This window comes from Lampetra planeri, chromosome 77 (assembly GCF_965212315.1).
Source record: "Lampetra planeri chromosome 77, kcLamPlan1.2.h2, whole genome shotgun sequence".
NCBI lineage: Eukaryota > Metazoa > Chordata > Hyperoartia > Petromyzontiformes > Petromyzontidae > Lampetra > Lampetra planeri.
The window spans coordinates 653,205-680,905 of NC_136182.1; the positions used below are offsets into that span (position 1 = coordinate 653,205).

The 27,701-nt window shown below is 54.2% G+C and overlaps 2 protein-coding genes across 5 annotated transcripts in view; one reads left to right on the forward strand and one right to left on the reverse strand.

The window, feature by feature from the left end:
• LOC144738115 (uncharacterized) overlaps window positions 1–23,390 on the forward strand; it is a 54,486-nt gene extending 31,096 nt beyond the window's left edge. For all 4 annotated transcript variants that reach the window (XM_078621034.1, XM_078621035.1, XM_078621033.1 and 1 more), the window contains 6 exons: window positions 379–596; window positions 17,163–17,413; window positions 19,141–19,272; window positions 19,835–19,976; window positions 21,528–21,715; window positions 22,407–23,390. In XM_078621034.1, coding sequence (XP_078477160.1) covers window positions 379–596; window positions 17,163–17,413; window positions 19,141–19,272; window positions 19,835–19,976; window positions 21,528–21,715; window positions 22,407–22,589 — 1,114 coding nt within the window. In that variant the 3' untranslated portion in view covers window positions 22,590–23,390. The remainder of the gene's footprint in view (window positions 1–378; window positions 597–17,162; window positions 17,414–19,140; window positions 19,273–19,834; window positions 19,977–21,527; window positions 21,716–22,406) is intronic.
• The window catches only part of LOC144738050 (uncharacterized), a 478,363-nt gene that overhangs the window by 227,203 nt on the left and 223,459 nt on the right, over window positions 1–27,701 (reverse strand). The gene's annotated exons all lie outside the window — the stretch shown is intronic.

Consider the following 27,701-nt stretch of genomic DNA (forward strand, 5'->3'; position numbering starts at 1 on the left):
CTATACACTATACACTACACTATCCACTACTATACACTACAGTATACACTAAACACTATACACTACAATATACACTACACCATACACTACACTATACACTACACTACTATACACTATACACTACACTATACACTACACTATACTCTACTGTACACTACACTATATATGACACTATCCACTACTATACACTACACTATACACTACACTATAGACTACACTGCACACTACACTATACACTACACTATACACTACTATACACTACACTATACACTACACTATACATTGATATACACTATACTATATACGACACTATCCACTACTATCCACTACTATACAATACACTACACACTACACTACAACGCTAAATTTCCCTCGCAGGTTCGACGCTTCATCAGGCGGCACCTTCCACTGCAAAGCCACCGATCTCATCTTCGAGGTGGGCGCAGCCGGGCGGCTTCGCTACGGCTGGAGGGAGTGGCCTGCTGAGCTGTTCCAAGTGCAGTTCGTCCCCATCAGCACCACGTTTGACATCAACTGGGACGGCTGCGACGGAGGCCTTCACGCCCTAATGATCCCGCACTACCTCGACCTGAAGCGTAAGCTTTGTTACAACGAACGCAGCCCACACGCGCGCGATCCATTCGCTGACCGTCAATTCGGTCGTGAGTCGTTAAGTCACTGTTGTCCCATTGGAACCTCATTTGCCAGTAAAAAATATGATAATTGTTTTTTTACCCTTCTACCTGCCAACAAAACTGACACCTTTTTTATGAGGAGCCATGTTTGCATTCACCACAATACCTGCAGCCATAATTCAAATGTAATATCTTAAATACGGCGGGAGACGAGTTGGCGGGGCAGCACTTGTTTATTAACACTAACACAACAGTAACAGATACAGCCGAGATACAGCCTACGCTACGCGTGCCTAACTCGGCTACGCTCTCAGGCCCTCCAGCTACGTGCTTCCTAGGGGAGGCTATCTGACCCGTCCTAGCCAGGGTACGGGTCTCGACCCCTGGGTCACACAGCCCGGCCCTTACAAGGACGTCAGGCCGTGATCCCCAAGGTCTCGCCACTGAGCCGCACAGAGTCCCGGCCCTTACAAGGGCAGCGGGGCTAGGGGTCTCAGGGCCCTATCTCTTGCTCCGTCTTCTTTCTTCACTGGTTGACGACTCCCCGAGCGCTGCAGCGCATCGCCTTACATAACCCTCTGCGCCAGGGGGCGGGGCCTATGCGGACCGCGATGTGGACACCTGCCTGCGGACCGTGATGTAGCCACCCACTACGCGCTGTCTCACGATCCTCCCCCCCAGCACGTACCACCTCTACACAAACACAAAACATAACTCTGATAATGTGCACTGTCCTTGAAGTTGATTGGTCCACACCCGAGACAGCTTTCCTTAGAGCCTAAACTCACATGTGTAGGGGTGTTAGAGAGAGAGCCCGTTATGCATGGCAGCTTATGGCAAACAAACACAGTGGGCGGGGCTACGTGAGTGCACGGGGAGGTGCTCTCTACGACGTCCGCGCCAGGCACCCTGGGGGGGGCTGATTGGGAGTTATGATCCCCCGGGGCCCCACCCCTCAGCGGGGAATTTGGTATAAAAGGGGATGTATCGGAGGGCTCAGGGTTCCTGTTAAGCCGACCAGAGAAGACTGAAGATGTCTTAACTAGAGCCCTGGACTCCCCTGGTTCGCCGTCCTTATCAGGGCCGAACAGGACCGAGCCAGCGGCGTGGTCCCGAGATCCAGAGCCAGTGCTCCTGTCAGAGCTGGTCTGGGACTCAGGGTACCGGGCCCGACTTACCAGTGTCGTGCCAGATAGCCTCCCCTAGCCCGTTAGTGGAGGACTAGGAGGCAGGCTAGGAGTAGCTAACGCGTGTATCCCCAGCTAGCCGGGTGAGGGGGACGATACCCCCTCTAGTGTTGTATGCCACAACCGTGCTGTGTGAATAAACCCGTGTGCCTCCAACTCCGGCGTCCAAGAGTCGTGAACTCTACTACATCTGGTGTCAGAAGTAAAGATCTACGAACATGGACACGCGCCGGACAGCTCGAGTCAGGGTACCGGAGGGAGAGGACACCGTTGCAGTCGGGGAGCCCGGGACGGCTGAAGAAAGCACAGAGCAGACGGGGTCGGATGCGTTCACACCGCAGCAACAGGAGAATGGGGAGCTGTCGACAGAGGGGCTGAGTCAGGCGCACGCTAAGCTGGCGGAACTGCTGTACGCCGCTGCCACCATGCTGGACCACATCACACAGCTGGGAGCTGCTGGACCACCACGGGGTGACGGCAGCCGGCGACCACAGCACCTTCCCGCCATTTCGACGGAGCACCACTTTGAAAATCCCGCCATCGCCGCAGCTGCTGTTGAGGGCATGGCCGGGTTGAGCATCGAGTCCAACGGCGGGCATACAGTACCTGCCGCGTCATCACCAACGGACGGCACGTCACCACGGGTGCGACCGGCGATGCCATCGGTTGTTCGCGCCGAGGCTGAGCCGGGTGAGGGGGACGGGGGAGTGCGACCTTCCGCGGCAGCCGCTGCCTTACATCAGCGACTACCTCCACTCAAAGAATGTGTGGGCGAGGAAGGCGACTGGGGCGGCTTCCAGCGGCGCTTCCTCGCTCACCAGGAAATGGCGCAGTGGACGGACGCCGAGGCTCTCCGCGCGCTGCCGGCACTCCTCGACAGCGACGCCCTCGCCACTCTAACATCGGCACCGAAGGAGAGGCGCTCCACGCTGCAGATGGCGATGCAGCTGCTAGCCGCAGTCTACGGTCCGCCGTCGGACTGTCGCCAACTCTTTTACGATCGCCAGCGGGGGGCAAAGGAGTCGCCCCTGGCGTACCGCACAAGCCTCCTGGTACTGGCGACGGCGGCCTTTCCACGGATGGACAATGAAGGTATCGACGCCATGGTTACGGAGAAGATACTCCTGCTGGCGGACGACTTGGATATCGTCATCGTCGCACAGGACGACGCGGAGATGTGTTCCCTCCAAGCGGCACGACTCCTCCACGCAAACCTGCTCTCGAAACGATGGAAAACCAGCAAGGTGGCGAGCGGGAGTGCCGTGGCTGCAGCCACCCTCCCGGCGGAGGAGATTTGCGCCATCGACCATCAACGGCAGCAGGGAGCGGGAGTACGGGCGGACCGGGGCGGTTCGAGCCATCGCGACCATCCATCGTCGTCGCCAGCGCTCCCGCGCTGTTACAACTGCGGCATCCGGGGCCATGTCGCCTCGGGGTGCCGCTCTCCTCGGCAGCGCGGGATGACACCTCGACGGGACGCCGGCCCACTTCCCAAGCTCCATCATCATAACCCGGCGAGTCGCGGCACCCCTCATGTTTGGCCCACGCACACGCCCGTCACACACTCAAAAACCGCGGCGAATGGGGGGTCGATATCGCGCACCATCGCACCAACACGCACCACTCTGTGAACTCATATCGAACCCAGCCAGTGGTCCGTGTTCGCCCATCGCGTTGTAGCCGCATCGTTGGGGTCGTCTGCCATTGTGGGGCACATCGACGGGTTGAGGTGCGCATCCTGGTCGATACGGGAGCATCGGCGACCATTATTTAGGAATTAATTTACAATATTCTCCCTGTCCAGAGCCGTCCTTTGATGCCCATTAACGTGCCATTCTATGCTGCTAATGGGGGCTCACTTGGCATCATTGGACAAATTCGAGCCCAAATTTGTGTCGGGGATATTAAATTGTCTGGGCCGATTTTTGTTTCCTCCTCGCTGGCGGTTCCGTGCCTGCTGGGGACGGACTTCCTGGCCAAAATGCCGATTAGGATATTAATCGACCAGGGATGCATTGAGCTCCCATCGGGCCGACGCATGGCGTTTCTACCATCCCCCGTTACAAGTCGGACGGCGTTCGCGACGGTGCCGGCGTTCGTAGATAGAACGGTGCGCGTTCCTCCGGGGGCACAAATGTTGATTCCTTTGAAACTTCGGCGGCCTTTCGCTAAGGGCGTTGGGGCCCAGGGGGTTCTGCTGGGGCCGTCTAGGGCCGGGGTTAGTGGACCTCATTTACTTCCGGCCCAGACCATATTGAGAGGGGACGGAGACCCCTTCATCGCGGTCCTTAATGTGGGCTCGCAGACGGTGGTGGTCCCACAGGGGACCGTGCTTGCTCATGCAACGCCGGTGCCCTGTGAGGAACCCGTCGCGAATCACGTGCACGCTGTCCCTGCGCCGCGACCACATTCGGACAGCTATGAAGGGTGGCTCGAGGCGCTTTGTGCGGGATCGACGGACCTGTCAAATTCAGAGCGTCAACAGCTTAAAACACTACTGCGGGAATTTTCCGACGTTTTCAGTCGGGACAAATACGATTTGGGCTGCACTCATCTGCTGCGTCACCATATTGATACGGGTGACAGCGCGCCAATATGCCAGAATCCTTTTCGGTTAAGTCCCGCCGAAAAGGACCATGTCAAATCGGCTGTTGATGACATGTTAGCCGCCAACATCATTTCTCCTTCCACCAGCCCTTGGGGAGCGCCGATCGTCCTAGTTAAGAAACAGGACGGCTCGTTGCGGTTTTGCGTTGATTTTCGGCGCCTTAACAAAATTTCGGTGGCCGACGCATACCCGCTCCCACGGATGGACGAATCGCTTGACGCCTTGGCGGGAGCACGATTCTTCTCCACATTGGATTTACTTTCGAGATTCTGGCAGCTTCCTCTGGACGATGATTCAAAGCTTAAAACTGCTTTCCGTACACCGCACGGCCTGTTCCAATTCAACCGGTTGCCGATGGGACTCCACTCAGCGCCGGCAACTTTCCAGCGTTTGATGGAATTAGTTTTGGCTGGATTGCAATGGGACTCGTGCTTGATTTATTTGGATGACGTTATCGTCTTTAGTAAAACATTTGACGAACATCTCCAGAGGTTGCGGGCGGTTTTCCAAAAGATGCGGGCTGGTAATTTGAAATTCAAACCCCAAAAATGTCATCTATTACGCGAATCGGTGCGTTATTTGGGACACATCGTGGGACGCTCAGGTATTGCTACCGATCCCGCCAAAACGCAGTGCGTCAGCTCCTGTCCGACTCCCACCTCGGTGGGAGAGGTCAGGAGTTTCATTGGCTTCGCGTCCTATTACCGACGGTTTGTCGCGGATTTTGCGACGATTGCGAAACCCCTACACGCTTTAACGTCAAAAGGGGTTCGGTTCCACTGGGAACAGGAGGAGGAGGCTGCTTTCCGCTCCCTTCGGGACGCTCTGGTGAAAGCTCCTCCCTTGGTTTACCCCGATTTTTCTAAGCCCTTTTTGCTTGACACCGATGCGAGCAACACGGGTATTGGGGGCGTGCTTTCCCAGGTGGTTGACGGCGTGGAACGGGTGGTCGCGTACGATAGTCGGGTGTTGTCTCCTGCGGAGCAGAAATATTGTGTCACCCGTCGGGAACTGTTGGCAATTGTCTATTTCATCCAACAGTATCGCCCATATCTGTACGGTCGGCATTTCACCGTCCGCACAGATCATGCGGCACTACAGTACGCCCTGCGAGTTCAACAACCATCGGGACAATTGTCTCGATGGTTGGAGATTCTCAAGGACTTTGATTTTGAAACCACCTACCATAAGGGCGTTCGCCACACCAATGCAGACGCTCTGTCGTGCATGCCAACCACCTCCGAATGTGCATGCCTCCTGGGGTCTGGACGTTGCAGGCCTCCGGGGGACATATCGGTTCCGGTCTTGGCGGCCGCCGACGACGACGAAACATTGATTACTAATTCGATCGCACAACAGGGAAGAGATTCCCTGTTGGGGTTGCCCATCACTGAATGGGGGCGCCTCCAGATGGAGGATACCTCCCTCCTCGGGTGGCGTCGTCGTGTCGGCGGTGCTCGGCGGGGGAGGGGTGATGCCGACGCATGGGAAATGGTGCAAGGTCTGCTGATGCATTGGGACGGGAAATCCCGTCGACACCGGCTGGTGGTCCCTTCTGGGTTGCGGGGCAAGGTGGTGTGGGCCGCTCACGAGCGCCTCCTACACCTGGGGACCCAAAAGACCCTCGCCTTGCTCCAACTTGATTTTTTTTTGGCCAGGCATGACGAGGGATGTCGGGGATTTATTGGGGTCATGCCCTCGGTGCGCGCAACGAAAACCGCCAGCACGGGAGTCTAACCCACCCTTGCAATCAATCAAAGTGTCCAGAATAAACGAGCTTGTCGCGCTGGATATTTTGGGCCCATTCCCCGCCACCCCCAGGGGCAATAGATATTTGTTGACTGGTGTGGAGTATTTTACGCGCTGGCATATGGCCTGGCGCCTTGCCAACCAGTCGGCAGCAGCCATCGTGGAGGCTTTTGTTCAGGGATACGTCCTGGACAAAGGTGCTCCGGAGCGGCTGCTGACCGACCAGGGCAGAAATTTTTCCGGCAAACTACTCCAACAAGTCTGTGAGCTCCTGGGCACGAAGAAAATTCGTACCTCCCCGTATCACCCGCAAACTGACGGGATGGTCGAGCGTCTGCATCGCACCATCACGTCAATGTTGTCACAGCAGGTTTCGGACTCACAGACTGATTGTGATCTGCAAATTTAAGGGGTCTTGGCGGCATACCGAATGGCCCCCCATGCAGCTACGGGATTTTCCCCCTTCTACTTCATGTACGGCCGCGAACCTGACCCGCCTGTTCGTGCCCAGCTGCAGATCCCCGCGCCGCAGGGAAAAATTAAATTGGCTGACCATGTAAAATTTAATCTGGCCAAATTGACAGAGGCACGGGATGCTGCCATGCAAAACTCTGACCTCCGTCAAAAAGCGAATGAGCGGCTCAGACTGGGTCGGGCGCACATGCTGCAGTGGAAGCCGGGGGACAAGGCATGGCTGCACTGTCCCCAGGTGCCACTTGCAACCTCATCTAAGCTGGTGTGGCCGTGGCGGGGCCCTGTGGAGGTGGTCGAGGTTTTGCGCCCGCAGTGCGTGCGCATCAAATGGGGGAAGCGGCGGTGGTTCGTGCACCCCTCTAGATTAAAACCCTTCGTTGCGGTACACATCCCCACTTCACACACGCGTGGCCAAACATGTGGGGGGTCGACCGACTCACTGGGTCCGTCTCCGTCGCTCTCATCTAATGCCTTGCCGGCTGTGCCACCTCCAGGTGCATCAGGAGTGACGGGCTCACGCCCGATCACCCCACCTGGGGATGCCAAGGGTCACGCGGCGTCGGATGAGGACTCACTCCAAGACGGACAGTTGCCACCTGACGGTCCGCCACCCGGGGTTACCCCATGTGAGGGGCCCGCTGCAAGGACGCGCGCTAAAATGCGCAGACTGTTGTGAGGCCGGAAGATGTGTACATAGGTTGTGTTCATTGTGTGTTGTGTGAGTGGTGTGTTCCCTGCGCATTGGATGTACACATGTTGGGTTCGCCATGTGTTGTGTGTGTGGTGGATTCCCTGCAAATTGTATATAGGCTGTTTTACGGAATTCGTATTTATTCGGGGGGGGGTGCGTCGGGTTGTTTTCTCTTTTCGCTGTTGCGTTTTTGTTGTGTTCTTGTTGTTGTTCTTGTTATTGTTGAAAAATAGTGAGGTACACGCGCGGTCAGGGGGTAAATGCACTTTTATTGTCATGTTTTGGTATGTTGGCAGCCGGGACGGCTGCAAGCTATGCGGGGGGGGGGGGGGGTGATGTAGGGGTGTTAGAGAGAGAGCCCGTTATGCATGGCAGCTTATGGCAAACAAACACAGTGGGCGGGGCTACGTGAGTGCACGGGGAGGTGCTCTCTACGACGTCCGCGCCAGGCACCCTGGGGGGGGCTGATTCGGAGTTATGATCCCCCGGGGCCCCACCCCTCAGCGGGGGGTTTGGAATAAAAGGGGATGTATCGGAGGGCTCAGGGCTCCTGTTAAGCTAACCAGAGAAGACTGAAGACGTCTTAGCTAGAGCCCTGGACTCCCCTGGTTCGCCGTCCTTATCAGGGCCGAACAGGACCGAGCCAGCAGCGTGGTCCCGAGATCCAGAGCCAGTGCTCCTGTCAGAGCTGGTCTGGGACTCAGGGTACCGGGCCCGACTTACCAGTGTCGGGCCAGATAGCCTCCCCTAGCCCGTTAGTGGAGGACTAGGAGGCAGGCTAGGAGTAGCTAGCGCGTGTATCCCCAGCTAAGCGGGTGAGGGGGCCGATACCCCCTCTAGTGTTGTATGCCACAACCGTGCTGTGTGAATAAACCAGTGTGCCTCCAACTCCGGCGTCCAAGAGTCGTGAACTCTACTACACATGGGTTAGACCAGATGACACCAAAAGGCGCACAACTCAAAGACAATGCACCATCAGAGTTTGAGAGCTCGGGGTAAGCATTTACACCATTGGAACCTCATTTGCAAGTAAAACAATTATGATAATTGTTTTTTTACCCTTCTATCTGGCAACAAAACTGACACCTTTTTTTTACAAGGAGTCATTTTTGCATTGACCACAATACCTGCGGCCATAATGCAAACAAAAACATAACTCTGATAATGTATGTGCACTGTCCTTGAAGTTGACTGGCCCATGTGGGACTGGGCTCTGGGGGGGGGGGCTGTCTCGGGTGTGGACCAATCAACTTCAAGGACAGTGCATACATTATCAGAGTTGTGTTTTTGTTTGCATTGACTGCAGGTATTGTGGTCTATGCAAACATGACTTCTTGTAAAAAAGGTGTCAGTTTTGTTGCCAGATTGAAGGGTTAAAAAACAATTATCAGTTACTGTTGTTGTTTGAGTTACATCTCATTTGAATAGTGAGTCATTTAAGTCGCAAGTCGTTTGAGTCGCAAGTCACTTGAGTTGCATCAAATTTGAGTCGCGAGTCATTTGAGTCTCAAGTCGTTTGAGTCGCAAGTCACTTGAGTTGCATCTCATTTTAGTCACGAGTCATTTGTGTCACAGTGCCACTGGGACCCTTGGCAAATGAGAAGCAGCGAAATTAATTGAGCACCATGGTTGCTAGGAGATGTTAACTACCTCACCATGGTGCCAGGGTTGGGATCGAACCCACGACCTCCTGTATACCAGGCGAGGGAGTTAACATTTCCTAGCCACTGTGGGAATTAGGATCTTGGATTGAACCCACGACCTCCTGCATACCAGGTGAGGTAGTTAACATATCCTAGCCACCATGGTGCCCAATTAATTTCGCCGTTTCTCATTTGCCAAGGGTCCCAGTGGCACTGTGACGCAAATGACTCGTGACTAAAATGAGATGCAACTCAAGCGACTTGCGACTCAGTTTCACACGTCACACCTAAAAGCTATTATATATTGCGGACTCCTCTTGCCCTAATCCACATTGTCGTTATGCTCACGGTCTCAAACATTTATTGGACAGTGTTGAGTCTATGTGCAGTATTACGTCTATGGACAGTGTTGAGTCTATGGTGCAGTGTTGATTCTATGGTGCAGTGTTGAGTCTATGGTGCAGTGTTGAGTCTATGGTGCAGTGCTGAGTCTATTGTGCAGTGTTGAGTCTATGGTGCAGTGTTGAGTCTATGGGCAGTGTTGAGTCTATGGTGCAGTGTTGAGTCTAAGGTGCAGTGCTGAGTTTATGTGTAGCAGTGTTGAGTCTATGGTGCAGTGCTGAGTCTATGGGCAGTGTTGAGTCTATGGTGCAGTGTTGAGTCTATGGGCAGTGTTGAGTCTATGGTGCAGTGCTGAGTCTATGGTGCAGTGCTAAGTCGATCATGCAGTGCTGAGTCTATGGTGCAGTATTGGGTCTATGGTGCAGTACTGAGTCTATGGTGCAGTGCTGAGTCTATGGTGCAGTATTGAGTCTATGGTGCAGTGCTGAGTCTATGGTGCAGTGCTGAGTCTATGGTGCAGTGTTGAGTGTATGGTGCAGTTCTGAGTCTATGTTGCAGTGCTGAGTCTTTGGTGCAGTGCTGAGTCTATCATGCAGTGCTGAGTCTATGGTGCAGTATTTAGTCTATGTGTAATGTAGTAACTCGGCAGGAGACGACTTCACGGGTAGCACACTCTTTTATTCCACCAACTATAGTTACACGGGTGACTAACACCAACTATAGTTACTCGGGTGACCAACACCCACTTAGTTACACGGGTGGCTAACACCAGCCTAACCCACACGGTTCTCCTGGCTACACCAACACGGGCCCTTACGCCCCGTAGCCTCTCGGAACACACCCAGCCGGGGTGTCCGTCTCGACTCTGGGTCCCACAGTCCCGACCCACATGAGCGTCGGACCACGGGTCCCACAGTCTCGCCTCCGAGCCACACAGGGCCCCGGTCCTGACAAGGAGAGCGGGACTAGGGGTCTCAGGGCACTACTTCTTCAACTCCGTCTTCAATCTTCAACTGGTTAACAACCTCGAGTGCTCCCGCGCGTCCTCCTTTATGTCCATCCTGCGGACGTCGCTGAGAGCACCCATCCCATTTGACCAATCACTGCGCGCTGCCCACGATCCTCTTTCTCACCTCGTGTCAGCGCGCCCAATCCCACACGCCGCGCCGCCCCGTACTCACTCACTCCCGGCACGCGCGTCCACACCACGCCCACATGCGTGCCCAACCCCGCACCCCGCGCCGCCCCGTGATCCATCACTGTCGGCGCACGTCAACACCACCACTACATCACCCCCTACCACATAGCTCGCAGCCGACCCGGCTGCAATAAAAATGTATTACTCCCCCCCCCCATGTGTGCCCCGTAACACCACAACAATCACAACAACACAACACAACACAACAAGAACACTATGTACAATCCGGCGAGTGACAACAATAAATGTGTATGCAAAAAAAAAGTTTTCCGACTCGTGCAGCGTCCCATTCTTTCCGAGCGCCCCTTGAACGGGACATTACCCCGGCAGAGGGGGAACGCGGCGGCGAGCTCGGGTTTGAAATTTTTTTTTTTTTTTCATGAAAAGTGCTGTGTCCTAGCACGAGTCCACCTTGCCGGTCCGTCGTACGGCACCAGACGCGGTTGACCGTCCGGCGGTGCCGGCAGTCCAGGAAGGCACGGGCCAGGCATCAGAGATCCGCGCGTGCCGCGGGGTTCCGGCTCCCGACGGTCAACAGCCATCAGGTCCGAGACACCTGGGGGTGGGTCAGGTGGAGACACGTGAGGATCAGCCTGCGACACATCCCTCCCCGAGTCGACGGCCACATCACACGCTCGGTCGTTACGGCACAAAGTGGGGTCCCGCGGTGCCGCGTAGGGTTTCAGTCGGGAGGGGTGCACGTACCAACGGCGTTTTTCCCATTTAATCTGTATACTCTGGGGTCGTGCAACACGCACAATTTCCACCGGTACCCTCCATGGTCTCAACAATTTAGGGGACGTAGCCAACGGTGCATGTGGACAATGCAGCCAGGCCTTATCGCCAGGTTTCCAATCGTGCGTATGCACCCTTCGTCCATGCAATCTTTCGTTGGCGATCTGCAGAGACCGCGAATTCAATCTGGCAGCCTCTCTCGCTTCAGCCAGTTTGGCGATATTAAATTTGATGTGGTCCGCCAATTTAGATTTTTCGCGTGGCTGGGAAATCTCCAGTTGGACGTCCATGGCCGGATCGGCCTCCCGCCCATACATGAGAAAAAATGGGGAAAACCCCGTCGCCGCATGAGGGGCCATTCGATAGGCCGCGAGTACCCCAGGTACCTGCAAGTCCCAATCAACCTGATCGTTGCAGACCTGTTGGCACAGCATAGAAGTAATCGTCCTGTTCAGACGTTCGACCATTCCGTCAGTCTGCGGGTGGTACGAGGAGGTACGCACTTTCTTTGTACCCAACAGGTCGCACACCTCGCGCAACAAAACGCTCGAAAAAATTTTCCCTTGGTCCATCAGCAAGCGTTCGGGGGCGCCCTTGTCCAAAACATAGCCCTGGACAAAGGCGTCCGCCACTGCCGCAGCCGACTGGTTGGCGAGTGGCCATGCCATGGGCCAACGGGTGAAGTACTCTACGCCAACCAGCAGGTACTTATTATCCCTAGGTGTAGTGGGAAAAGGTCCCAAGATGTCGAGCGCAACCAGTTCGTTTGTGCGTGAAACCTGAATGGATTGCAGCGGTGGATTAGCCGCTATTGGTGGCGGTTTCCTTTGGGCGCACCCTACACATCCCTTAAGGATGTTCGCCACGTCGTTGCCCATCCCCGGCCAATAATAGTCTCGCTGGATTAGGGCGAGCGTTTTGTGAAAACCCAGATGCATGAGTCGTTCATGAGCGGCCAGAACGACCCTACCCCGCATAGCAAATGGCACAACGAGCGCGTGACGCCGAGACATGTTGTCCCACTTCATCAAGAGGCCCTGTCTGCACACCCAGGAACCGACCCGCATTTCCCCCCCCCCCCCCGGGAGCGTCAACCTTCCGACGTAACGTGAGTAGGGAGCTGTCGGCCATTTGGAGACGGCCCCACTCGATGAGAGGCAACGCTAGTAATGAGTCCGTCCCCGTGGGAGCGTCGACCCCCGTAGTGTCAGTGGCGGCGAGCAAAACTTCCGCGGGGACGGCGACAGGGGGTTTACACCGCGCCGATCCCAGCAGACATGCGCATTCCGTGCGCGGCGGCAATCGCGACAAGGCGTCCGCATTCGAGTGGCGCAATCCCTTACGGTAAATTGTCGTGAATTGGTAGCCCTGAAGGACCTCCAACCATCGGGACAATTGGCCGGAGGGTTGCGCCACCCGCATAGCGTATTGGAGAGCCGCATGGTCCGTACGAACTGTAAAATGACGGCCGTAAAGATACGGCCTGAATTGCTGTATAAAAAAAACAATCGCCAGCAATTCACGACGTGTTACACAGTAGCGTTGTTCCGCAGGTGACAGAACTCTGCTACCGTAGGCGACCACCCGTTCGACCCCCCCGACCACCTGTGAGAGCACTCCCCCGATACCCGTGTTACTGGCATCTGTGTCGAGCAAAAACGGTTGCGTGAAATCGGGGTAACACAAGGGGGGAGCCCGCACCAAGGCGTCACGAAGGGAGCAGAACGCAGCCTCCTCTTCCGGCCCCCAGTGAAACCGCACACCTTTAGCCGTCAAAGCGTGCAGGGGCCTGGCTATGGTGGCAAAATGTTTGACAAAACGACGGTAGTAGGAGGCGAATCCTATGAAGCTGCGGACTTCAGTGACCGAGGTTGGCGTTGGCCATGAGCTGACGCAGTGCGTCTTAGCAGGGTCTGTCGAGATCCCTGAACGGCTAACGATATGGCCCAAGTACCTGACCGATTCCCGAAGCAGGTAACATTTTGCCGGTTTAAATTTAAGATTAGCGGAACGCATCCTGAGGAACACCGCTCTCAGTCGCTGGAGGTGCTCCTCAAAAGTCCGGCTGAAAGCGATGATATCATCGAGGTAAATCAAACAGGTGTCCCATTGGAGTCCTGACAAAACCAATTCCATGAGCCTCTGGAACGTGGCGGGAGCGGAATGTAAGCCCATGGGCAATCGGTTGAATTCAAATAGGCCTCCCGGTGTCCGGAAAGCGGTTTTTGGTTTCGATTCGTCATCGAGGGGCAATTGCCAAAATCCCGAAATCAGATCAAGCGTCGAAAAAAACTGTGCTCCCGCCAAGGCATCCAGCGACTCATCCATCCTGGGGAGCGGATACGCGTCGGCCATTGAGATTTTGTTTAGGCGGCGGAAATCGACACAGAACCGCAAGGACCCGTCCTGTTTTTTAACAAGGACGATGGGAGCACCCCACGGACTGGAAGAGGGCGAAATGATGTCGGCCGCCAACATGTCATTAACCGCCGACTGCACATGCTCCTTCTCGGCTGGGCTGAGCCGGAAGGGATTCTGTCGAATAGGGGCCGCGTCCCCCGTCGCTATGTGGTGGCGCAACAGGTCTGTGCAGCCAATATCGTACTTGTGTCTGCTAAACACGTCAGCGAATTCGAGTAGCAAGCCCCTCAACGCTCCCAACTGCACACTAGACAAGTTACTAGACCCAGCACACAACGAGTCCAACCACTCTGTCCCCTCCTCAATTTGAGGATGCGTATCGACTCTCGAATCCGCGTGAGCAACGAGCTGTTCCTCGACGGGTAGCGGCGCCGCGTGAGCTAGCACTGTTCCCTGTGTAATTACGGCTGGCCGCGAACCCGTATTCAGGACCATAACGAACGGCTCACTGTCCGCCCGCACCATGGTCTGAGCTATCGCTAAGTCGAGGCCCCCAACAGCTCTGTTTGACGGCCCCAACAGAACTCCCTGTCCCCCCGCATCCACCCCGAGGGGTTTCCTCAATCGAAGGGGTACCAACAACTGCGATCCCGGAGGTACCCGTACAGTCTGAGTTGCCAGCGCCTGCACCGTCGCACAAACCGTGCGTATTTTAGTAGGACTCGTCAAAAATGCAACCCGCCGTCCCGATAGAAGTTCAATGCAGGCCTGATCTATGAGAATTTTGATGGTCATTTTAGCTAGAAAGTCCATACCTAGTAGACAAGGAACTGCCAGCGATGATGATACAAAAATAGGACCCGCCAATTTGATATCGCCAATACAAATAGTCGCCCGAATCTGGCCGATGATTCCCAAGGATCCCCCATTCGCCGCGTAAAATGGTACGTCCACCGGCAAAAGGGGTCGACATTGGACGGGAAGGATGTTATAAATAAGGTCCGAAATGATAGTGGCTGACGCACCCGTGTCCACAAGCACCCGGACCTCAACCCCGTCAATAAACCCCGTTACCACGGACGACCCGGCCGACGCAGCCACTATCTTGTGGGCCAATTCGGACCATTCGACTGCTTTCGGGCCGTGTACGAACCCCCCTCGCCGAACCGAATCCCCGGTACCCATACGCGGTCCCCCCACCGCGACGCGGCGACCCGAGTGTGCCGTGTATGTGGACCGAGCGTGTGAGGTGCCGCGACTTGCCGGGTTTAGCTGGGACGACTTGTGGCCCTGGTCGTCGTCCGGACGAGGTCCCGTGGCGCTGACGCGGAGCCCAGCACCCGGACGCAACGTGACCCCGAAGGCCGCAGTTGTAGCAGACGACGAGGGACGTCGTAGGTTTCGGTTGCTCCAGCTTGCGGGATGAACGTGTGGGCGAACACCCTCCCGTTCTCCACTCCCCCGGTCTCGATACGGTGAAGGCCTCCTCCCGAGCCGCAGCAGGCTGAGGCTCGGCGACCGTGGTGGCAGGTGCCGCGATCCCCGCCGATGTGCAGATGACCGTCCGCTTTCGCTTGAGGACTTCGTATGCATGAATACACGTGGCAATCCCCAGGGAGCAGATGTCCATTTCGTCCGCCGTATTGATGGGGACTCCCAGGTCGTGAGCCAACGCCAGCAGCTGCTCCGTCACCATGGCGTCCTTCCCCTCCTTGTCCATGCGGGGAAAAGCTGCGTCCGCCAGGGCGAGCAGCGCCGTGCGATAGGCGAGCGTTGTTTCTCCAACCACCTTGCGCCGTTCGTAGAAATAGTGTCGACAGGTCGAGGGCGAGCCGAACACCTTATCCATTAGATGTAGCGCGGCCTGGAGCGTTGAGCGGGACGACCTTGGGGCAGATGTGAAGGCTGCAAACGCGTCGTCGTCGAGCGTCGCTGGCAGCGCGCGTAGGGCAGTGGTGTCGGACCACCCCGACATTTCTTGATGTGCGAGGAACCTTCGTTGGAAGGCCCCCCAGTCGCCTCCGTCCGCCTTGAACACCGTCAGCGCGGGCAATCGTTGCTGGAAGACCTGGTCGTCGTCCTCCGAGGAATGCTTTTCCCGCGCACCGCTGTGGTTGTAGAAAATGTCGGCTCCGTCCGCAGGCGCATGGTGGAGAGCTCTGGCGCGCGCCGATGACGCGGGCTGCGCTGAGTGGAGATCTCCACCCACGTGGTGTCCGCGCTTCCCGCCAACCGATGGCGGACCCTCAAAAACGGCGCCAACTTCAAAACTTTTGGCGCGAAGCGCCTTCTGGCGGGATCCCTCCAGCCGCGCTCCCTCCTCCAACCCCGCAGCCATCCCTCCGCCCGCTGAAACGGTGATTTCCGCCAAAATTGCAGCGGCGGCGAGCAGCAACTCCGCCAGGCGGGAGTGTGCGTCCTGTAGGCTGGTGTCGGAGGCGAGCGGAGCATCGGCCATTGCCGCGAAGTGCTGCATCGGTGGCAACTCCTCGTCCTCTCCTTCCGAGGTTTGTGTCTCCGGTATGCCGTCGTCTTCCCGATCTCGCTCGTGGGTACGGGTAGACAGGTTTACTTCTGACGCCAGTTGTAATGTAGTAACTCGGCGGGAGACGACTTCACGGGTAGCACACTCTTTTATTCCACCAACTATAGTTACACGGGTGACTAACACCAACTATAGTTACTCGGGTGACCAACACCCACTTAGTTACACGGGTGGCTAACACCAGCCTAACCCACACGGTTCTCCTGGCTACACCAACACGGGCCCTTACGCCCCGTAGCCTCTCGGAACACACCCAGCCGGGGTGTCCATCTCGACTCTGGGTCCCACAGTCCCGACCCACATGGGCGTCGGACCACGGGTCCCACAGTCTCGCCTCCGAGCCACACAGGGCCCCGGTCCTGACAAGGACAGCGGGACTAGGGGTCTCAGGGCACTACTTCTTCAACTCCGTCTTCAATCTTCAACTGGTTAACAACCTCGAGTGCTCCCGCGCGTCCTCCTTTATGTCCATCCTGCGGACGTCGCTGAGAGCACCCATCCCATTTGACCAATCACTGCGCGCTGCCCACGATCTTCTTTCTCACCTCGTGTCAGCGCGCCCAATCCCACACGCCGCGCCGCCCCGTACTCACTCAATACCGGCGCGAGCGTCCACACCACGCCCACATGCGTGCCCAACCCCGCACCCCGCGCCGCCCCGTGATCCATCACTGTCGGCGCACGTCAACACCACCACTACATATGGGTAGTGTTTAGTCTATCGTGCAGTGTTGAGTCTATGGTGCAGTGTTGAGTCTATGGTGCAGTGCTGAGTCTATGGGCAGTGCTGAGTCTATGGTGCAGTGTTGAGTCTATGGTGCAGTGCTGAGTCTGTGCGTAGCAGTACTGAGTCTATCATGCAATGCTGAGTCTATGGTGCAGTACTGAGTCTATGGTGCAGTACTGAGTCTATGGTGCAATACTGAGTCTATGGTGCAGTGCCGACGAGTCTCTGAGTAGCATGATCCCGCTGCGACCCCTCTCCCGTCCCCAGGCTGGAAACACACGTCCGCTATAAAAGTCCTCCACACGAGGGACGGCAACATCGAGGTGAGAGACCCGCAGCGCGTTTCGCAGACGCACGTGAGGGTCCTCACGACGTCGCTGTCGATCTTCACGGCGGTGCTCCGGTGGATCCCCGGGTTCGTGTACCACGTGCACGCGGCCGTGCTCGTCTTCAAGGTTCCCGGCTCGCTCACGAAGCTGCAGGTGCACGTCGTCCCCTATGCAGACGCCAACATCGAAGTGAGTCGGGTTTTTGCCCTTTGGCAGCGTCGATCGCGGGAGACTGTCTCTGTTTGTCCGCGCTTGATAACGGAGAAGGGGGGGAGGGGGCGGCCGACGGGCGATTGAAGAGTCGTGAGGAATCCAAAAAGTGTCACCGTTATTCCGCGGATCTCTTAAGGAAAGCCGAAAGTAAAGGCGTAGATTACGTCGAAACTTCTCCTGCCGTCGCGCAGTTTCGTAAATGTAAACTCACAAATGAAATGATCGGATAAATCACTTTAAATGAAGCACAGCTGACAATTTTTTTTGTTTAGAATTAATATGAGATCGATGTTGCACGGTAAATCAGTGAACACACTTTCCTGGCTCCCGTCCAGGAGACGAATCAGCCCATTAAGTGGATAGCAAAGCCTACAGCCAATCAGACATCGATCAAACGCTGCCACACTGAGTGGATAGCAAAGCCACAGCCAATCAGACATCGAACAAACTCTGCCCCAATGAGTGGACAGCAAAGCAACAGCCAATCAGACATCGATCAAACTCTGCCACACTGAGTGGACAGCAAAGCCAGAGCCAATCAGACATCGATCAAGCGCTGCCCCACTGAGTGGACAGCAAAGCCAGAGCCAATCAGACATCGATCAAACGCTGCCCCATTGCAATGATATTGCAACTATACTGTGGAGGCGATCACGTGGATTCCAGATTAACCGGAGCGACACATTTGTTCGGTTCAAACACCTTGTCACTTGCAATAAACATTTACAAGAATAACAATGTTGTAAAACTGGTATGCTTTACGATTATTTAGGCAAAAGGCAAAATTCATGATTTAATAGTTACTGTCAAAATTTCAGGTCCGCGGTTATTCCAGTAATTGCATAAAATGCAAGGGGATAATCGAGAACACACTTCAGTTATTGTTGTTGTAATGGTTTGGTGGACCATAGAACAAGATGGCCGTGTGTTGGTGGACCACGTGGCTGCGAGTCCTTAGCTTGAGGTGTGGCTGTCAAACTTACAACGCGTTTCACTGCAATGCGGTGGCCAGGAGATGTTACCTACCTCGCCTGGTATACAGGAGGTCGTGGGTTCGATGTTGAGATGTTGACTACCTCGCCTGGTATACAGGAGGTCGTGGGTTCGATTTTGATATGTTAACTACCTCGCCTGGTACACAGGAGGTTGTGGGTTCGATCAAAGACCATGACGCCAACGGTGGTTAGGAGATGTTAACTACCTCGCCTGGTACACAGGAGGTCGTGGGTTCAATGTTGAGATGTTATCAACCTCGCCTGGTGTACAGGAGGTCGTGGGTTCGATCCCGAACCCTAACACCCACGTTGCCTAGGAGATGTTGACTAACTCGCCTTGTATGCAGGTAGGCGGTGGTTTCGAGTCCAATGCTGTCGCATGCTGTATACTTGAGATTTGCATATTCTTCCCGTCGTGGTTGCATGGATTCTTTTCCTCAAGGGTGCTCCGGATTTATTCCCCTCCACCTTTAGAATCAATGCGTTTTACCGCAAGCACGATTGTGTGGTTAACACAGACTCGCTGGTGCCTTGTCGTGATTATTGGTGTCTATTTAGCCTTTGAAGTTTATTATTACACCTCCTGTGTTATTGATACCGGAAAAAAGGGGTCCCCCCCTGAACCCTGAGCGACTCAAGTCTGCACCGGTTGGCAGGCGTGCAGGGGTGGGGAGCGTTCCGACACCATGGACCCGTTTGATTTCTCAGCGCCTGAAGAGGAAGCTGCGGCAAGAACGCTACGAGTATTACAACATTCCTCCCAAGTCGGACGAAACGCTGGTGGTGGCCAAACGTTACGCGCTGAGCTGCAACGTCGCCACGAATTCGATACAGCCGCAGGTGAGCCGCCCCTCCCGTTTTCGTCTACAGTTGAAAATTTCGAGTTCAGATCGTCGAGCGAGCGATTGTTTTCGACTACGGTTAACTCGCGATCAGCCACGCGAGTGGTTCGTCCGACCTGCAGATTTAACTGCGCGCGTTGAGATTTTGACAAACATTATTGACCCGTGGATTTTCCACCCCTGGAGCCCAAATTAATAATCTAAAAAAACAGTAGTACACAATCTTGATTTGAAGCTTTCGTGACTGCAGGAATCCATACTCTTTGGTTCTTTCGGTAAAGTCACGTAGGTATAAAATAAAATAGTAGTACACAATTGTGATATCTTGGGCTCCCTCGCCTGGTACACAGACTCCAAATATGGAGCGGTAGGTATCGTCAGGGTCGGGATCGAACCCACGACCTCATGGATTTCTCCTCCAGTATCAATAAATAATAGTTTTCTGAACCAGAACGAAAATAGCCCTCGAACGTCAACGATGCGCGATAAGGGGGGGGGGGGGGGGTTGGTGGTGTCGTCTTCAGCTTTTTCTTTTTTGGCCGCCCGTTTCGTCCGCGCAGAATCTGATGATGGAGAACCCGGCGAGCGACAACAACTTCATTCACGTCTCGTTCTACGGCGCCTTCGAGGAGGTCTTCCTCACCCTGACGAAGAAGGGCCAGCAAGAGAAAGACGTCTGGACGAGAACGGTCCAATGGCGAGGTGAGATAAACTTTAACAAAAACATTATTATTATTCTTTTTTTACTCACAAAATACCAGGCCGAAATGTTCCGCCAACATGGTACGAAAAGTCGCGTCTTCCACAAGACGACTGCTTGTGTTGCGATCGAAACGTCGTAGTTCTTTTTGTTATTTTCTTTGAACCTATCTACATAATTTTACCGAAACACCCAAAGAATATGAATTCCAGCAGTCACGAAAGGTTTAAGTCAACTTGGTACAAAAACTATTTAAAATCTACATCATTGGACCTCCTTTGCCAGTACCAAAATATACGAATAGGTTTTCCCCTTTTTTCTGGCAATAAAAAAGCTGTTTTAAGATGTCAAAACACAAAAATTGAAACCTTTTACAAGGAATCATGTCTGCATTAACCACAATACTCAGAATGCAAAGAAAAAACTCTGATAATATTTGCATTGTCTTTGAAACTGATTGGTCCACGCCAGAGACAGCTTTCTTTTGAGCCTCGTCTCAAAACGCCAAAAGGCGTCCTCTGCACGCAGCCTTGGAATATACCTCAGCAGGCATCGTCATTGTTGGGTTCAAACCCACGACCTCCTGTATACCAGGCGAGGTAGTTAACATATCCTAGCCACCATGGCATCAGGGTCGAGATTGAACCCACACCTCCTGCATACCAGGAGAGGTAGTTAACATCTCCTAGCAACCATGGCATCAGGGTCAGGGATCGAACCCACGCATCCTGCATACCAGGAGAGGTAGTTAACATCTCCTAGCAACCGCGGAATCAGGGTCTCGGATCGAACCCACGTCCTCCTCAATACCAGGCGAGGTAGTTAACATCTTCTAGCTATCGTTAAATCAGGGTCCGGGATCGAACCCATGAAACTGTATACCAGGAGAGGTAGTTAACATCTCCTAGCCACCATGGCATCAGGGTCGGGGATCGAACCCACGCCTCCTGCATACCAGGGGAGATAGCTAACATCTCCTAGCCACCGTGACATCAGGGTCCGGGATCGAACTCACGGCCTCTTGAATACCAGGTGATGTAGTTAACATATCCTAGCTACCGTGAAATCAGGGTCCGGGATCGAACCCATGAAACTGTATACCAGAAGAGGTAGTTACAGTAACATCTCCTAGCCACCATGGCATCAGGGTCGGGATTGAACCCACACCTCCTGCATACCAGGAGAGGTAGTTAACATCTCCTAACAACCGTGGCATCAGGGTCCTGTATCGAACCCACGCCCTCCTGCATGCCAGGAGAGGTAGTTAACATCTCCTAGCCACCGTGGCATCAGGGTCCTGTATCGAACCCATGCCCTCCTCCATACCAGGCGAGGTAGTTAACATATCCTAGCCACCATGGCATCAGGGTCGGGGATCGAACCCACTCCCTCCTGCATACCAGGTGAGGTAGTTATCATCTCCGAGCCACTGAGTTGTTCAAAAGCGGGTGTGGTGTGGGGTGCCGTTGAATGGCCGTGGGAGCAAAAACTCGCAACTCCTCATCTCACAAACACTTGCCATGTCAACCCTTCTCTCCCCCTCGCATCCCAAGACAAGGAGACGGCTCCCCAAGCCCCCGAAGCTGCGAAGAGTCGAAGCGTCAGACCCCAGAGTCCGGAGCAACTCTTTGACAAGATCAGATCGGAGATCCCCGCGTTGGTGGGAGCTCTGCAAGGCAACCTGACGCCCCTGCTCATTGAATTTGCTGCAAAAAAGACATTGACGCAGTCGGAGATAGCGGTACGTGTCTCTTCGCCGGGGCCTACCGTACACATGTCTGTCATTGTAATGCAGCGATGAACGCTGTCAATGTGCAGTGAGTAACCCGTTTAACGCGAGCTCGACTACCGGATTTTCACTCTGCCACGTTTTTTTTTCTCTTTTCTCCCACTACAACACAAGTACATTGCATGCCAAACTACTCATTGCAACGTGAGCCTAGCGTGTGACAGACTCTTAACTATAACGTGAGTATAGCGTGTGACAGACGACTCACTACTACGTGAGTCTAGCGAGCAGCACCTATGCAGGCCGGCACGGCACACGACGGGGTGGGTGGCCAGCTCCACGCCCGGCCGCCATTGTCTCCCTATTAGCGATATTTACACACCAGGTACTTATTTTAGGCTGAGTCGACCTTGGGGAGGCCCAGGACCCGTTCAAATAATCGTCACTGGTGTTGGCCGTAAGCGGGAATCAGAATCAAATTAAATCGAACCCGGGTCGCCGGGTTCGTAGGGCAGCGCTCCCCACAGACACACAGAAACACACTGACACACACATTCACACACTGACACACATACACGCACACTGACACAGACAGATACACAAACACACTGACATGCACACACACACAGACACACACACACACGTGACCTGGCGCACGAGCTTGCTGCTACTGTCGTCTGCCGGTGTCTTCTGTCACCTCCAGCAAATCCGAGCGGTGTCCTTCTGCAACGGCGGATTCGAGGCCGCTAGCCAGCTGGTGACGCTCATCCTGGAGAAGCACGCGGGCATCTCGGTGCCCGTGTGGGAGGCGCTGTGGCAGACCCGCAACACCTACCGGAAGCTCCGCGGCCTCCTGAGCGACGTCTTCCCCGACAGGGATCCGTGAAATCCGCACACCACCACCACCACCGCGGAGAGACGGAGGCCTCTCAGGAGCGTTTGGGCACCCGTCCACGCTTTGAAAGAAAAAAAAGGGCACATAAAGCAAAGCATTGAAAGAAAAATTAAACTAAATGATGAACGAAGCAAAGTGCCGACTACACCAAGCATCTTCTTGATTCCTCTGATCGTAAACAAAAAGGGACACGTGTTCTTGAAGATACTCGGGGCCTATCCATAAATGATGTCACACACCTAGGGGGGGACGGGGTGTCAGACATTTGTGACGATGTGTGACGAGGGGGTGCGGGGGTTTTGAAAAATGTGATGTCACGTCAAATTGCGCAACTTTGAATAAATATAAACGATAGAATTGTCACACTGATTATTATTAATTTTCATTATTAACTAATTATTTTAATTAACTAAGGTCACCTTTTATTTATTCCATGAAGGAGCATTTTGCTTCTCCATGGGAGAATGGAGAAACATGAATTTTGAAAAAAGTTTTGAATGATTGTTATTAAACATTTTGATTCTAGTTTAACACGTAGGCTTTCGCGACCAATATTGTTCATAATATGTGATTGTTATAATTGTACTCTCCATTTTGCTTCGTTCGACTACGAAGTTTCAAGTACTTTTTTATAGTTATAATTACTTTTAATATTTGATGATTATAAGAGAATTTCAACATAATATTCTGAACATCTGCAGTTTTAGTTAGACATTAAATATTTTCAAGTGAATTTTATGCAAAATTTCAGCTTTCCAACACCTCCTTTTTAATAAATGTTTTCTCCTACAACATCAGAGTGCAGCGCCACATTAAATACGCACTACAATGACAATAGCTTGAAGTGATTTGAAGCATGTTTTATTTTCAAAATGGAAACATGGTTGTCGGAGGGCGGGGGGGCAGAGCTTTGTGACATCATATTTGAAGGGATGTCTGACTTTTTTGACGCCGTGTGACGAGAGGGGGAGGGGGGGGGGGGTCAAAAATCTGCCAAAATCGCGTGACGTCATTTATGGACGGCCCCTTACTTGGCTCGGGCCTAAATCTGTACACTGTCTGCGATGCACACAAACACACACACACAAGGAGTGCGGTAGACTGTAGTGCTGAACTTCACGTGACAGCTTCTTGCTTTTCCGTCATCACTTTATTTCGATAACACCATACAATTCAACATCGTTCCAGCATGCTCTCCGCTAACTCGCCGCGTTCCGCCGGCCTCGCTCGCTCCGCTTCTCCGTCTACGTCAACTCTTCTCTCTGCTTCTCTGTCACAGTTCAGCCACACTCCAGCCGCTTTCTATCGGCTTTTCCGTCACACTCCAGCCGCTTTCTATCTGCTTTTCCGTCACACTTTAGCCGCTTTTTATCGGCTTTTCCGTCACACTCCAGCACAACGCTATGCGTCCCTCACTCCACTGCTACCTTGTACTTCTCTCGCGCCACTGCTACCCTGTACTTCTCTCACTCCACTGCTACCCTGTACTTCTCTCACTCCACTGCTACCCTGTACTTCTCTCGCTCCACTGCTACCCTATACTTCTCTTACTCCACTGCTACCCTGTACTTCTCTCACTCCACTGCTACCCTATACTTCTCTCGCTCCACTGCTACCCTGTACTTCTCTCACTCCACTGCTACCCTGTACTTCTCTCGCTCCACCGCTACCCTGTACTTCTCTCACTCCACTGCTACCCTGTACTTCTCTCACTCCACTGCTACCCTGTACTTCTCTCGCTCCACCGCTACCCTGTACTTCTCTCACTCCACTGCTACCCTGTACTTCTCTCTCTCCACTGCTACCCTATAATTTTCTCTCTCCACTGCTACCCTATACTTCTCTCACTCCACTGCTACCCTGTACTTCTCTCAGAACACTGCTACCCTGTACTTCTCTCACTCCACTGCTACCCTGTACTTCTCTCTCTCAACTGCTACCCTGTACTTCTCTCGCTCCACTGCTACCCTGTACATCTCTCACTCCACTGCTACCCTATACTTCTCTCGCTCCACTGCTACCCTGTACTTCTCTCGCTCCACTGCTACCCTGTACTTCTCTCACTCCACTGCTACCCTGTACTTCTTTCACTCCACTGCTACCTAATACTTCTCTCACTCCACTGCTTCCGTATACTTTTCTCGCTCCACTGCTACCCTGTACTTGTCTCGCTCCACTGCTACCCTGTACTTCTCTCTCTTCACTGCTACCCTGTACTTCTCTCTCTCCACTGCTACCCTGTACTTCTCTCACACCACTGCTACCCTGTACTCTCGCTCCACTGCTACCCTGTACTTCTCTCGTTCCACTGCTACCCTATACTTCTCTCGCTCCACTGCTACCCTGTACTTCTCTCGCTCCACCGCTACCCTGTACTTCTCTCACTCCACTGCTACCCTATGCTTCTCTCTCTCCACTGCTACCCTATAATTTTCTCTCTCCACTGCTACCCTATACTTCTCTCGCTCCATTGCTACCCTGTACTTCTCTCACTCCACTGCTACCCTGTACTTCTGTCAGAACACTGCTACCCTGTACTTCTCTCACTCCACTGCTACCCTGTACTTCTCTCTCTCAACTGCTACCCTGTACTTCTCTCGCTCCACTGCTAGCCTGTACTTCTCTCACTCCACTGCTACCCTGTACTTCTCTCGCTCCACTGCTACCCTGTACTTCTCTCGCTCCACTGCTAGCCTGTACTTCTCTCGCTCCACTGCTACCCTATACTTTTCTCTCTCCACTGCTACCCTGTACTTCTCTCACTCTACTGATACCCTGTTCTTCTCTATCTCCACTGCTACCCTGTACTTCTCTCTCTCTACTGCTACCCTGTACTTCTCTCACTCTACTGCTACCCTGTTCTTCTCTAACTCCACTGCTACCCTGTACTTCTCTCTCTCCACTGCTACCCTGTACTTCTCTCGCTCCACTGCTACTGTACTTCTCTCACTCCACTGCTACCCTGTACTTCTCTCAGAACACTGCTACCCTGTACTTCTCTCACTCCACTGCTACCCTGTACTTCTCTCTCTCAACTGCTACCCTGTACTTCTCTCGCTCCACTGCTACCCTGTACTTCTCTCTCTCAACTGCTACCCTGTACTTCTCTCACTCCACTGCTACCCTGTACTTCTCTCACTCCACTGCTACCCTGTACTTCTCTCACTCCACTGCTACCCTGTACTTCTCTCGCTCCACTGCTACCCTGTACTTCTCTCGCTCCACTGCTACCCTGTACTTCTCTCTCTCCACTGCTACCCTGTACTTCTTTCACTCCACTACTACCCTGTACTTCTCTCTCTCCACTGCTACCCTGTACTTCTCTCTCTCCACTGCTACCCAATCCTTCTCTCTATCCACTACTACCCTGTACTTCTCTCTCTCCACTGCTACCCTGTACTTCTCTCACTCCACTGCTACCCTGTACGTTCCTCGCTCCACTGCTACCCTGTACTTCTCTCACTCCACTGCTACTCTGTACTTCTCTCACTCCACTGCTACCCTGTACTTCTCTCACTCCACTGCTACCCTGTACTTCTCTCACTCCACTGCTACCCTGTACGTTCCTCGCTCCACTGCTACCCTGTACTTCTCTCACTCCACTGCTACCCTGTACGTTCCTCGCTCCACTGCAACCCTGTACTTCTCTCGCTCCACTGCTACCCTGTACTTCTCTCTCTCCACTGCTACCCTGTACTTCTCTCTCTCCACTGCTACCCGATACTTCTCTCGCTCCACTGCTACCCTGTACTTTTCTCACTCCACTGCTACCCTGTACTTCTCTCTCTCCACTGCTACCCTATACTTACCTCTCTCCACTGCTTCGGCTCCGACCGTCTTCATCCACTCCCAGGCACGAACTCCCCTCAGCTCCCAACAGACGAAAAGCCTAAAAGTACACCGCCAATTCACTGCAAGGAGCCCAGCGTGTGAGTAAGTGTAGTGTCACGAATCGGAGACGGAGTTTCTATGAGGCACCTTCTTCATTCACCACGACTTCCATCGCCGTCGTCCACACCACACTCCCCACGGTAGCTCAGCCTCGCCCACACACAGCCCTGGCCGTCTAACACCCACGGCGCCAACTCCGAGACGGCCACCTGCTCTCCTTCGTAGCGCCACGTCCAGCGGAGACGTTTGGCGATGACGTAGACGAGATGACAGCGACGACGAGACGGGTCCACTCCAGGAACCGGCAGCCTCAAGCTCCCCACTCTCAGCTCCTTTTATGCTACTGGGCACGGCCCTGACCCCGCCCTGACCCCGCCCTGACTCCGCCCTGAACCCGCCCTGACCCTGCCCTGGCCCCACCGTGACCCCGCCCTGACCCCGCCCTGACCCCACCCTGACCCTGCCCGGACCCCGCCCTGATCCCGCCCTGACCCCTCCATGACCCCGCCCTGACCCCGCCCTGACCCCACCCTGACCCTGCCCTTACCCCACCCTGACCCCACCCTGACCCCACACTGACCCTGCCCTGACCCCGCCCTGACCCCACCCTAACCCCGCCCTGACCCTGCCCTGACCCCGCCCTGACCCTGACCTGACCCCGCCCTGACCCCGCCTCTTTTCTCTAACCCCGCTAGCAGGTTCCAGGCGCCTCCAGATGGGGTCCCCCGTGACCCTTGCCCCAGTTCCTCCTCTCTGCCAACTCACAGCCGCGCTGCTCACGCCCTCACCGGCGTGTGCGCTCTCTGTCTACCGCAGTTGCCGCTGCTGTCCACCGGGCGGCGCCATCACACGACATTTCTACAGGGTGGTGAAAAAAGAAAATCAACACTTCTGAGAATTTGCAACAACGCCACGAGAAATGTGCCTCCGGGCTGTGGAGACGACCTGGAGAAGATCCCAGGCGCGCGTCGACAATGATGGCGAACAAGTGGAGACTCTGTGACTTCTTGAAGCTGTTAACATTAAATTTGTTATCATATTCTTGGTTTTTTCAGGAAAAATCACGTAGAAGGGAAATAATAAAATAATACAATTAAACATAATAAAATTAAATTCTCACGACGTTTCGGCCACAACGCAAGCAGCCGTCCTCAGGTGAAGAACGAGGTCTGTCGGAAAGACAGCGTCCTAATTAGGATGCTGTCTTTCTGA